Raw genomic sequence first — 13,969 nt, 5'->3', positions numbered from 1 at the left:
CATGGACTCATCTTGATTTGATTTGATTTGATTTGATTTTATTGTTCCACATTTCAAAACATCAAACATGATACGATCGATTGAACATAAGATTGAACATAGCGTCGTAAATTACAAAAAATACAAGAGAAGACAATTTAACAAACATGAAATGTGGGGACCTACTAAAAAGCAAAGCTTGTAATGTATAGGTCCCTGTATATATGAAAGTGTTGGTCTTCTTAAACAACCTAGAAACGAAAACTATGAAAGGAAGGAAAGGGACGTAAAAGAAAAGAGAGCAAAAAGAGCAAAGGAAAGGAATAGAATATACGAAAGCATAGCGAAATACAAAGTAGCCACCTGTAACGCGTTAACAAGACTCCTTGTCACCCGAGCAACACAGTTACGTAACTGTAAGAATGCGCAAAAACGCACATGATACATAATGATTCATTAATTCAGGAATAGCCTTGACATAAATGACTCAGTAAAAAAAACAACAAAAGGCAACCATGGAATACCATGGAATACATATGATAAACAACGAATCTGATAAAGAAGAGGGAGTTCAAATAAAATTGCATGTTGTATTATTAGATATAAGCCTGCACAAGGGATTTTTTTAGTTTACGTTTAAAACAGTTCAATGACAACGATTCAATAATGTCGGAGTCAAGGCTATTCCAGAATGTTGGACCTGTATGTACTATTGTTTTAAGAGCAAATGCAGTTCTCACGGGAGAAAAGTGAAATGAATTTTCCTGTCTTGTAGGGTAGGAATGTATAACTTTATTTTTTACAAACATGGGAGTGAAAGCATAAGGTAATTCGTCTTTAGTTAACTGGTACATAAATATCCCAAGGGAGTAAGAATATATATCAAAAATCTTTAAGAGGTTATTACTTTTGAACAGAGGGCTTGTCGGTGCTAAATAATTGGTACAATTGATAATTCTTACAGCTCGCTTTTGTATTCTAAAGATAGACTCCAGGCGTATTTTGGAACAATTCCCCCAGGCCAGTATGCTATAATGAAGATACGGCAATAACAAAGTCGAATATAAGGTACGTAATATATATGTGGGGAAAACATGCTTAAGCTTCTGTATAACACCCAAATTTCTTGATAATAACTTACATAAATGATTTGTTTGTTCCTGCCAAGATAATTTACAATCAATTAAAAGACCAAGAAATTTAACTGAATTTGTCTGTTGTAAGTTTACTCCTGTGATTGAAATTGAGCCAGGTAAACAAGTGATTGTATTACTAAACACCATAAAATTAGTTTTGTTTAGATTTAGAGATAGTTTGTTACTTTGAATCCAATCATTGACGTGATTCAACTCAGAGTTAAGCATATCAAGTAACTCAGTAGGATTTTTGTGCGTCTTGTGTATAAATGATAAATCCTAATTACCCCCGAAAGTGCCTAAAATAAATTAATTATGAATGTAAGAATGAAGGACTTGGGTCATTCTTACATTCATATTATAGCGCCCTCTCTCGTCCTTCTCTCATCTCTATAGCAGAATATCATGTATATGAAACAAGTCCATCACACAAAATGGCCTCTCCACAATTAATGTAAATGTTAATTGTCATGTGTTAATTTGTATATACAATGTTACCTTCCCATCACAGTTAAATAGAATATCATTGGACAAATAGAAAAGATAGGAAGTTTTTTTAAGTTTACTCGAAATGGTCTTCCATGGACTTGGGTCGTTCTTATATTCATATACTCAATTTGGAATAAGCAGTGGTAAAGCTTTCTGTAGGTACCAAATGTGTCAGGGTTCAACGCAGAATATCGTAGACACGATCGCCAAAAGAACAGTCATTTTCGCCGTAAGCAAAGGCGATTTGGTCTTTAGACGTAAGATTTTGGTCAACTTTTGAGATTGACATACCACCTTTCTCTTCAAAATTTCACATTTTGTAGGTTGTATTTTGAAATGTTGTTGATATCATCAGAAACTAGAAAATTTCCCGTACAACATGATACCAAAATGTCAATTTGGTCCCTGAGGTCACTTTTTGACCTTTTTCGGGCTGTAGCGCGAAATCACAATTGCCGAGAAGTTTCGGGTTTTGGCAGAGCGGGTCTCATATTTTGATGCCACTTCTCTCTGCAAATCCGCTGACAAGCAAGCAAAAAAAAAAAAAAAAAAAAAAAAAAAAAAACGAAACAAAATCCAAACAAACAAACAAACAAACAACCCCCCCCCCCCAAAAAAAAAAACACCTAAAAGACACATTCCTTTGGGGGTGGGGGTGGGAGAGAACCCCCCTGAACCACATGACAAAACAAAAGAACCCTCCACCCATGAAAAGGAGCCCGTGGGGGTTATACTGTACCACCTACCCCACCACGGCCACCGTAGATCCGCCACTGAGGAAAAGGAGGAGGTGGGATATGTTCGAGGAGGAGGCCGAGGATCGAGGACGGAGCTTGGAGGGAGGAGGGGATCTCAGTATGCTGCCCTCTTCGTTCAGAGTGAGCGGAAATTTGCTAGCAGAATTTTAAAAACTCCGAAGCTGGCTGGGACTGTCGTTGCATCTAGAAAGTCTATAATTACCGTCGTCAGAGCCATATTGTGAGTGTATTGATTGGTCATCCATTTACGTTCATGTGAATTTATTCCGATAGCTCGATAGTACTATATTATTGCCATAAATTGCATAGTTGTCGTTTTTAAGTTGCTGGTCGATGGTCGTGATGGCAATGTACAATGCGTATAGTCCCATGCCATGAATTCCATGTCGGTGGATAGCAAACGAAACGCTCGACACAGCACAGTAATTTACAAATTACAGCTAGATTCTAGTACACGTCCACACGATACGGCATTAAGTCGAAGTGTTTTCGCTGGTCCCTGCTGCAATACTAGATTTGACTTAGGCGAGGTTGACTGTCATCACATTCACATATTATTTGATGGCTAAAACTAACTTCAAAGAGATCACAGTAGCGTATAACTGCGACCAGCCCCAACACGCAGTGTTGGGGCTGCGCATTGTAGCAGACATGATCATGACAGGCGAAGTATAGCGCCTAAAAATCAATATGAAATCGCAAAAATTCCGCAATATGAAGACTTACAGGTGAAGATGTAATGTTGAAGACTGACTGCGTTCAACTTTTGGTTCTGGTAATAGTCCCTTTCTGCTCGGTTTGATGAGTTAAATGCGACTTGGTCGAGAGGAACTCGGGAGAACTACATCTTATACAGTAAATGGATTTGAGATTTGTGCGCATGCGCTGGCCATCAAGTCGTGTAGCTTTGTGGCAAGGCCTTATCATACTGTTGGCAAACCCTCTCGCTGTATATTGCGTTGCTTTCTGGGTGGGTGCGCGCGCGCACGCCTTGTCAGAAGGCTAAACGCATTGCGACTCCGCCAGCACATGAATATTTACGTGCGCAGTGTACTGCATACTGATTTCGAAAATGGTGAATGGGATGGGGAGCTAGGACTACGGACCCGTATATGGCCGTGAAAAAAAACGTTTTTTCAAGATCATTGGACCAATGTGAACAAGAACAAGGTGAACGAAGGGTATTAATTAGATAAGAATCTTATGTATACTATAAAAGTATGTTTTTTGAGTGTGTATGTTTTTCAAGCTTACCGATATAGCACTCTATTGACTCAGGACGCTCCCACAGTGTGTAACTGTGTATACGGAGCGTCCCGGGGTTAAGTAGCGTAGTGACTCCAGCTCCACGTACCACATGACATAGGTTTTGTACCCGTCTGGACTTGTGTGGGATGTCAAGAGCAGACAACATTTTTCATTAAAGTTGACTTTCCAATATTTTTGGCAACAATGATTTAGATATACAGTGCACACTGGACATCTATGAAATAGAACTTATTAACAGCAGCTAATCTGCCTAATTGTTTCATAGACATTGCATGCAGGAAGTTTTTGACAAGACATGATTCATGAAATGTTTAATATTAAGAGCTGTCTGATACGGTATTTACAACATTTTCTGTCATTGTCCTTCTTTGTTATATTTTATAGTTTTCCTACCAAGAGGTGGTACAATGGCTGACTTAGTTTTCACTGAAGGTGACATCAAACACCAGTTGCAGCTTCTGGGCTATCGTGATGTGCCAGCTCACCATATAGCACAATTTTCAAGAGGTATGAACGGCATAGCAAAACACTGCATAGCCTAAATTTACTCTTCGTATATTGAGTCAGTTCCTTTATTCTCACACTTCTGTTTCGTAAAGCTTGAAAGAAAACAGTTTGTTTGACATTCTGTTTTCCTACCAACTGTCAGGCTACAGTGTTTCCCTTCATTTAGTTTTGAATGTGCATTGTGTGTCTTTCACTTTCTTATGTGCATTTTTACACAGATGTGCAATCCCTGTCTAGCACACCCTTTGTGTAAACATTCTTCTTCTTTCTTTTCTTTTTTGTCAATAACAGACCTGGAGAAGTTGATTGATCAGGACAAATTACCTCCACCTCCAGTTGACTATTCTGATGTGGGTAAGTGCAAATGATTGCTGTGATGTAATTGTGCTGAGTTCCAGTCTGACTAGTCATTGTCTATAAAATCCAAACACCTATTTAGGGAGATGAATAATGCAGTACAAGAGATTGGGAAGAGATCATTTCTGACCATACTCTGAATTATCACTTATTATCAATTATTTTTGTTTCTGTTGGTTATTTAAATGCTAAACAACAGGAGAATGCTATATATCTCCATCTACCCCCTATTTATTCTGTGCTTTTGTGATTACATTTAATGTAATCTGGAATTTGTTCAAAACTTACCACAGATTCTCCAGTGAATATTGAGGGAGACATATTTGGAAATAGGAAAACAAAATATTCTGACAAGCTTCAAGTAAGTTCAAGATGACATGACATTTTGTCATTACTTCACATATTGTGAAAAAGAAGGGGGGACTGCACCATGATTCCATGTTCTGGTAGACTGTCTGACAATATGAATAGAGTGTTTTGTTTTTGGTTGGTTATTTTTGCTACTCAGATTTAACTGATGCTAATGACACAACTGGCGAAGAGATATCACAGGACAGTGACGCACAACCACAAACATACAGACAAACCACTTCATCAGCAGCTCGGGTGAGTAGATCTCGGCTTCATGAACATGCCATGTCAAAAAATCAAAGCCTGTGTTGATTCTGTGCATGGTGTCAGTGTGACAAGTCACATGTTTTTCAGAGAGGGAGTAAACTAGGAAGAAAGAGAGAAAGGAAAGGAAGAAACAGGTTAGAAACAAGGGAACAGATGAAAAACGTTTTTTACAGTTTAAAGGTTGATCTATCTGGTACCCCTTACACACCACATACAGTATTTGAATTTGGACATTTCAGTTTTGGAACAAGAGGATAGTCAAAATGGTGTTATACCATAGCTTTTTTGAACAGGATCCTCACTTGAAAACATATAAATATTACAGCCGCTGTGTTTGCATTCCACTAAATGATTTGAGATGTTCTTCAAAAATGTACAAAATAGATATCAAGATGTGTTCCTGGAAGTTCAGCAACCTGTAATGGCAGACAAATAAAGCACAGAGTTGAAGTTTGGTCATCATAGCTTTCTCATTGTCAATATCTGAAACACACTTGGAGAAAATAAAGTTTGGTCTCACTACAATCTCTTCGATTTTTGTCTGTTGCTTGGTCCATTCCCTGCGTGTAGACTAAACCTGCACAATCCAGCCTTGACCAGGAAAACAGGACTGCGCCATTTCCTGGTCACATGAGAGGTGTAAAGCCGGCAGCCCACTCAGAAAGAAGGGCAGTGTCACCACAGGTCATTGACCCCAATGTGTATAATTCATACCAGAGGAGAGAAGCAAAGCCTGCAGAAAAACGAATTATGCTGAAGAGGAAAGTAGTCAGGTAAGAATATGTTTCAGTAGACAGTGAATGCCAGGGTTATCTTATCTCATCTGTGTCACATTTTTGAGCTAGCATCTTCTGTTTGTTTGCTGCTAGTGCAAAGTGATTGTTTTATGTAGATATCAAATGCCCATACTACTCGCAGTCAGTAAAACTGATTATGACAATAATGATAATTGACTGAATAAGCCATATTAGAAGTCTTGATCAGAGTGGGCTAAAGTACATTAAAGTAGACAAGTTTGTGATCCGTATTCAAAGCATCCACTATCACGATGGCATGCAGCACTATGGTCGTGCAATTTCTGTATGCATCTCTACATCCTCATCTGGCAGGCTTTTGGAGTAGAGGAATGCTTTGCTGAGTGAAGTATTATTCATCTTATGCCCTTTACATTTTGGCTGACATTCTATCATTGTGCAGGAAACGAGATGGTGTCTCCCATGTGTTTGACGAATCTGTGACAGAGAGTGAATCAGGTACAGTCTGCTGTTTTCTTCTCTTTCCTTGCATTTCTTTCTCTCCTCTCTTTTGTCTTTGAATGACTTTAAATCAAAATGTTGTTTTGCTACCCTAGCATGTTTAGGCATAACAATTTACATGTATATAGCCACTGAAAATAAATTGATGAAGTAGTAGCAATTGTAGTTTGAGAATAAGCAACACTTACACCGAAGTCATTAATCTTTGTGTCATGCATTTGATGGGGTTATAACATACCAACAGCAGTACTGAAAATGGAAGAATTATTAAATGCATCAGGACTACACCAAATCACCCAATATGGAGTAATATGCAAGTGAAAATGCATGCACCATGTAAACTGGGTAGTATATTGTGGTAGTTGTTGTGTGTTGGCTTGGCATCAGTACTGTAGCAAGTTTCCATCCCTGCAGATAGAGAGGCTTTCTCAGTCTGTTCATAAATTGATCATTGTTGGTAAACTGTTCTTTTTGCTCTCCTTCAAAAAGCAGATATCTCTTACTTGAATGAGGGTTTGCAGCGCCTTCCTCTTCGTGACGACGAAGTCGATTCGGAAACATCTAGTGTTGGTCTCGACAGCTTCAGGCGTCATATAGGTAGAAGCAACACTTCACAGGGCTTGGTAAGCCATTGTTTTTGCCCCAGCATCTTATCCATTCTGACTGCTTTGCCTCAGAACATCTTATCTATGCTAATTGTCATGAATGTAGATGACATTTTTGTTCCTTTTTTATATTTTTTGAAACCAAGGTAGAGTGTTTCTTTCCAGTGGGTGTATACATAACTCACTCATTGATAGAGACAGTGTATGTTGTCCTTGCATAAAGAATTGAGTGACAAAAGACAAACTCCTCCTCAAAGATGCATAATCACCTTGCATGAAATGTCATTTTGCTTAGAGAGGCTATATTTCTTGAGACATGAAATCTCCTGGCACATACATGTATCTGTTTATTATGTTATTTGATGTGAATGCCTCAAAATTGGTTTATCTAATCTTTTCCGTATATCATTCCTTCATCAATCATGGGGAATCATGACTTTGTCACGTTCAGTGATATTTTGTTTTAAAGCAAACATTACTGATTGTTTTCAACTGTCAACAGTACTCACACAGGCCTGCTGGTGATGAAGAAAGTGTTTACAAACCTCATCTCCCTCGTTCATGTAAGTTTTGGTTGTAGTCAAAGTTTGAAAGTGTTGTAGTCTAAATGGTTTATGTGAATTACTATTGATGATACACTGTCCCTATGCCAAAGCAATGAGAATCTTCTGTTTTGCCCACACTTCCTTTAGATCCAAGTATGTAATTATGAAGCTGCAAGAGTATAGAAATGTGCCAATACTTTAGCACAGAAATGTTAAGGGAAATACTCCTACGAAAGTTCAGATGTTGCACAATTCTATACCAGTATGCATGCTACTGCCAATTGGAGCACTCATTTCTTATCAACAGGTTCTTCAAAAATTGCATGTGACATATCAGTGTTAGATGGTAGTCAAATGGTTGTGGATAATGAGGGCAGTTGCTGTCACTGTAGTTGTAATCTGCCGTAAAAGTCGTGGAAATGAAAAGAGCCAAAGAATGAGGTATTCAGTTGATCAAGCGTTCTGAGGCTGTAGAGAAGCATATCAGTCTACACCTATAAATTAAGAGTTGCATCTTGCCATTAAGTATTGACAGCGTATTGACTTAATTTCCTCTTTGTTTGTATGTGGTAAAATATAGGATCAGTAGAACAAATTATGCCATATGATAAATACAGTAGAGGAAAATATGACAAATTATTGTTATGATTGTTCATTCCAAAAAGAAGTGAACTTCAGTTTTGATGCAAGATAGCAGCGTGAAACTCTATGACAGCAGTGGTGGAAGTGAAATAGAAACAGCTTGTGATTGCCTATGAAATTTTGAATACCAAAAGATGGACAATTGCCTCATACAAGAAAGATTATACAATGATAAGGTTTCATAGATCAAATTGTGAATAGTAATGGTAGAATTAGTCTTATAAATCATGCCTCTCTCCTCCCTTTGCACTCTCTTTCTCATGCATAGAAATATTTTCTCTATTCTGAATGTCTCGGTTTGGAAATACAGTAAACCTCGCATGAGTCGAAGCTCTCGGGACTGACAAAAATGCGTCGACTTAAGTGAACTTCGACTCTCGCGAGAGTCGATTTTTTTTCGACTCACAGTTATGTGCATGTATTATAGTACATTTGCATGCATGTGTGTGTGTGTGTGTGTGTGTGCGTGCGTGTGTGTGTTTGCATTCAAATTTGTCTGTTCTTGAAGATAATGTTCTTATTTTGTTCTAAATTGAACATGGAATTTGTATCAATACAAGTACTAGTAGTTAAACGTAGTTCTGAGAATGTCTGCGCTAATGTGGCAATGTGCATGTGCTATGTCTATGGTGCAACATAGGTAGCCATCTCTGTCAACCTACCCTGAGAGACAAACACTCTCCCAGGCCCATCCCACCTCCATTGAACAAAACTATACAGCCAGCTAGCCGGGCACGCACAAACACGCTCCGCCCACTTGGCCTGTCACTAAAATATTAAAGCAGCGATTGGTTGACCAAGGAGTTCTGGCTTGACATGGATAAAGTATGGATGTGCCGTGTGTATGGATAAAGTATGGATGGATGTGCTGTGTGTATACATGTATACATGTGTATGTATTCGACATGCGTGCGGAGCGGTACGGTGAGTGTGCATGCTTATACCTGCAGCAGGCCAGGGACGGGGTTCTGCGACATGCCGATTGTTTTTGTTCTCCTCTAAATGTAATGAGAATGCCAGACAAATCTTCTTCGGCTCAAGTGATGTAAACTACGCGTATTTTGTACAAAAGGGACTGAATGTTTTACTTCGACACAGCCGAAATTCGACTCTCGTACTTCGGCTTATGCAAATATTTCTTAGAGAAAATACATAGGGAAAAATCGGGACTTTTTATTTTGCTTCGAGTTAAGTGATTTTCGACTCACTCGACGTCGACTTATCCGAGGTTTACTGTACATGTACATACGTGGTACCTTTCAAGAAATGCTCTGACACACATGGGATGCCAAATCTGTACTGGCCAGTCAATATCTTATCAATAATAGGTGCCAGATGTCACAGGAAATATGTATACACTAGTTTTCCTTGACACCATGTCATGAAAACACTTCCACACTTTTGCTGTGGCATCTCTTAATAAATCCCTTTTATGGATGGAAATATGAGAAAGAATTAAGGAGTTCTAATTTTGAGTGAATTTGAATGTGCACAGTTATTTGACATACACATGTTTTGTCTCCTTTAAATATGAATTTCCCCTTGTAGTTATACGACCATCAAGTGCCAGCCAAACATGGAAACACAATAAGAAGACAGATCCAGTGACAAGGTCAGTTACCATCATCTTTTCTATTTATACCTCCGCCACGAAGTGGTGCCGGAGGCATTATGTTTTCGGGTTGTCTGTCCGTCCGTACACGTGATAACTTGAGTAATACTGTATTGAATGGAATTTTACCAAAATTGGTCCAAGTATAAAGTATGATGGGGCAATTACTTGATTAGATTTTGGGCGAAATTGGCCTAAGGCCAGAAGTCAAAGGTCAAGGTCAAATAATGAAATTATTAATAATAATAAATTGTATCCGTTAACACGATAACTCAAGACTGGATCAAGCAAATTTCACCAAACTTTGTCTGAGGATGATGTGTGATGAGATAATTACTTGATTAATTTTTTAGTGAAATCGGACAGAGGTCAAAGGTCAAAGATCAAGGTGAAATCCTAAAATTTATCTGTTTACGTGATAACTCAAAACTGGATGAAGCAGCTTTCACCAAATTTGGTCCAAGGATGAGGTATGATAGGGCAATTAGTTGAGTAGATTTTAGTGACATTGGCAAGAGGTCAAAGGTCAAAAGGTCAAGGTCAAATGCTGAAAATGTTACTTTTCCCCCATATCCATGCAATGCCCGAAGGTATTTTCTTGAAACTTAGTGTAGACATGAACTACTGTGTAAAGATTCTCCAGAGAGAGTTTTGTGTCATAAGGTCAAAGGTTAGGTGAAAATGGTACAATTTCACTTTTCTCGCGAATGGTTCAATGTGTCTTCATGGAACTTGGTACATATGCATGTACTGACTGGCAAGGATTATCTAGGGAATTTAGGGGTCATGGGTCAATAGTCAGGGGGTCAAAAGTCAGGGGTCAAAAGTCAAGGTCAACTCAAAATTTTACTATTTCCCTCATATGCTAGTATATATGCAATGCTTGCATTATTAGTTTTAAAACTTAATATATACATGTATTACCTAATGGAGATTCTCTGGGAAATTTCCAGCCAGAAGGTCAAAGGTTAAGGGTCAAAGGCCAGGTTTAAATGCAAAAAAAAAAAAGAGGTCTATTTCGTGCTGTAATTACACTCTTTCTTCATACCTTGAAAATTACTCAATGCATAAACTTATAAAAGGGTCGGTCAGAAGTCAAGTAAAAATCCTCAATTCCCCAAATACGTGTACCTGCACTCTTAGACAATTATAGACCGATTCGGGTTCGTTGAGGGCAGCAGACATTTTGTGGCACTGGGCGCAGCCATGAGGTGTCTTAGCCGACCCCCCCTCCTCTCCCCCACCCCACGGTCAACATGTTTATCGCGCACATGTAACAAAGGTTCGCGCACTAAGCAAGCATTTGCGCACTCAGTACGAGACTCCCATTGGCTGAAGCAACCATGCATCAGTTTTTCATTCCGCGCACGGAAGGGGGTGGGGGAGAGAGGAGGGGGGTCGGCTGAGACACCTTGTTAATGGTGCTGCCCATGCCAAAAATACACATAGCGCGTCACAGAATCAGTCTATAGCAAACTTAGTTCAAGAAAGTGAACATTAAAGATATTTCTGACAAACCTGTCATTTCAGTATTTTGCTAGTTATGTGAAACTGTCATTACACATTGTGAAGACATTGTACTATACACCTATTGGGAGGATCATGCATTATGGCGGAGGCATCAGTCGCCATAGCAACATTTTTAGTTTTTTTATTCTGCACATTTTTTTGTTGCATTCTCACACTGTTTGTAGTAGATAAGCTGAGCCTTTTTTTACACGTGCACTGTCAGTCGTGCCGCCTGTGTGTTCAGAGTTAATTTCTTTTGAGCTCAGAATGTGTCACTTTTTTGCCTTGACAGAATAAGAGTCAGTTCCTTGCTTGAATACCACTTTGCAATGGTATTTTATCTTTTTGTTAACTTGAGCAGTTGTCAGTTCAACTCACATTATTTTTTGTTTTTTTGAAAGGCAGCTTAACGTTCAATTGGCCAAAGCTTGTTAAGCTTGGTAAAGCTTGTTTGTTGTTTGACATACAACTGTACTACTTTTATTGTAAAGGCAACTTTGTATGTACATGTAATACAATTGGTAACTGTGGTAACGTTAGTGTAATGTTGTTCTGGCCTAGACATGTTTTGTTTTGTTTTGTTTTGTTTTGTTTGTTTGTTTGTTTGTTTGGTTTTCTTTTCTTTTCTTTTCTTTTTTTTGGGGGGGTGTTTTTTTTTTGTTTGTTTGTTTGTTTATTTGTTTGTTTGTTTAATCTGTGTTTCACTGGTTTCACAAATTAGTATCCCACAGCCCAAATCTGTTTCTCTATTATAAAAGCTCTTCAGACAAATTAAAACAAACAAAAGGAATATGTTGATTGATTTTATGATGTTGTGATGTAAAGATAAATCCCTTTTTTGTTGCCTGTGCAGGCATCAGATGTACCGGGCTCAGTGGAGCTCCCAGAAAGCTCCTGGCGAGAAGAAGCACAAGGAACTGAGGTGGAATGTGAGGGTAAGCCAACTTCTCACTGCAGCTAACCCTGCTCCTACAGCATGCTGTGTTACTGTGTAACCTTAAAGGACAAGTTCACCTTCATAGTCATGTGGATTGGATGAATGCAGCAGTATTAGTAGAACACATCAGTGAGAGTTTGAGGAAAATTGGACAATCCATTCAAAAGTTACAAATTTTTGAAGTTTCTGCTCAGTCACTGCTGGATTAGAAGACTATGGCAGCTTGTGATGTCAAATGAGTAGAATAATGTACAGAAAATACTGAAGAAAATTCAACATATTTTCACTTTTCTCACATGATAAAAGAACACTACACTTGCCTCTTTCAGATGGCAGGGGGGGGGGGGGATGATATTCCCCTCAACATATGTCAGTGACAAGTCAAGGAAATGTGCGATTTTTCTAATAAATAAAATTTTGTGAAATTCTCTTTATATTTTCCTGATATTGTTCTATGCTTGTGACATCATACACTGTAGTAGTCTTCTCATCCTGCAGTGACTGGGCAGATACTTTAAAAATTCATAACTTTTGAATGGATTGTCCATTTTCCCCCAGACTTTCACTAATGTGTTCTACTCATATTGCTGCATTCACTCAATCCATGTGTATATGAAGGTGGACTTGTCTAAGTTTAGGAATAGGGAACAGTTGCAACTGATTGACAAATTGCCCTACATCGACATAAATAAGCACTGAATTGATCAGTGTCTTGTAGTAGCCATGATAAAAAATTCATGGGCGTACATACTCGAGCAGGGAATAGTTGCTTTTGTGCCTCTTCTATGGTGCACTAATGCATTTGTCTGTCTTTGTACAGTACCAATGAGGCATGCTGAAATGCCATAATCTTTTGTGATGAATCATGTGAGTTTAATTCAGAAGATCAGGAAAGAGGAGAGACAGAGAAATCCAATTTACACACTAATGGTGTTCCCTTTGAAAATGAATGGAAAGATTATAGCTGTGTGAAGTGCTCTTGGCCTGTGCATTGCATTTACAGGTCCCTGTAATTCTCTCTATGTGGCTCTCCCCACCACAGGAGCACATGATGCACAAGGACGAAGTGGTACAGCCGAGGTTGACGCCCAGAGTCTATGTGCCCAACACCTATGTCGTGCCATCCGACAAGAAGCGCCAAGCCCTGCGCTGGGCTGTGCGCACACAGCTTGCCCACAAGCAGATGCCTTCTTCAAATAGCTTCAGTTTCTAGTGGCCACCTGTGCAGGATCCCTTTTAGAGACTGGGGAGATTTCAATGTCTGCGCAGAATAGCATAGCATTTGGCGCAAGATGATTAGGGTATGTGTCAAAACTTGAGCATCAATGGCATGCACTACCCTTGGCTCATCATTGAGTGCCAGTGGCTGTCTTCAACGAGGAGCAAATAGACTTTGTGTCGACGCATGTTTATTGTTATAAAAGCAGCTCAGAGGACCACTGCTCAAGAGAGTGCATAGTGTGGCATACTTGCATGTTACCCTTCCAGCAGCAAGAGGTAATGACTGAATGGTTTTATTAGCCATTGTTCTGCTCAGAGATGAGTGAAGAGACTAAGGCCTCTGCCTAGATGTGAATAGGGAGCTTTAGATTTTCGCGACGGGGACGTTCAGAGGAAAAAAACATGTTCTGAGCATGCGCGGAAACGCGCATCAAGTCGATCTATTTATAGCTTGCGTCCGAGTTTTTCACTACGCGTACTGGGCTATTTCTACGTCCGCTCAATTTGTGACGCAGAGAGCTACGTGATG

General features: G+C 39.1%; 1 protein-coding gene across 1 annotated transcript; it reads left to right on the top strand.

Annotated features, from left to right (window-relative positions):
* The first annotated feature begins 2,507 nt into the window (after positions 1 to 2,507).
* Positions 2,508 to 13,432, top strand: LOC139744145 (centriolar and ciliogenesis-associated protein HYLS1-like). The gene is made up of 11 exons (XM_071654599.1): positions 2,508 to 2,582; positions 4,016 to 4,138; positions 4,430 to 4,492; positions 5,004 to 5,101; positions 5,684 to 5,886; positions 6,311 to 6,366; positions 6,862 to 6,992; positions 7,477 to 7,537; positions 9,710 to 9,773; positions 12,136 to 12,217; positions 13,262 to 13,432. The coding sequence occupies exons 2-11, from the start codon at positions 4,039 to 4,041 to the stop codon at positions 13,430 to 13,432; spliced, it is 1,029 nt and encodes a 342-aa protein (XP_071510700.1). The 5' UTR covers positions 2,508 to 2,582; positions 4,016 to 4,038.
* The last annotated feature ends 537 nt before the right edge of the window (positions 13,433 to 13,969 follow it).

The sequence above is a fragment of the Diadema antillarum genome, unplaced genomic scaffold (genome assembly GCF_040938485.1).
Source record: "Diadema antillarum isolate AM-2024a unplaced genomic scaffold, OU_Dant_1.0 seq00001140_RagTag, whole genome shotgun sequence".
In the NCBI taxonomy this organism is placed as follows: Eukaryota; Metazoa; Echinodermata; class Echinoidea; order Diadematoida; family Diadematidae; genus Diadema; species Diadema antillarum.
This window is presented reverse-complemented; position numbering and strand designations above follow the sequence as displayed.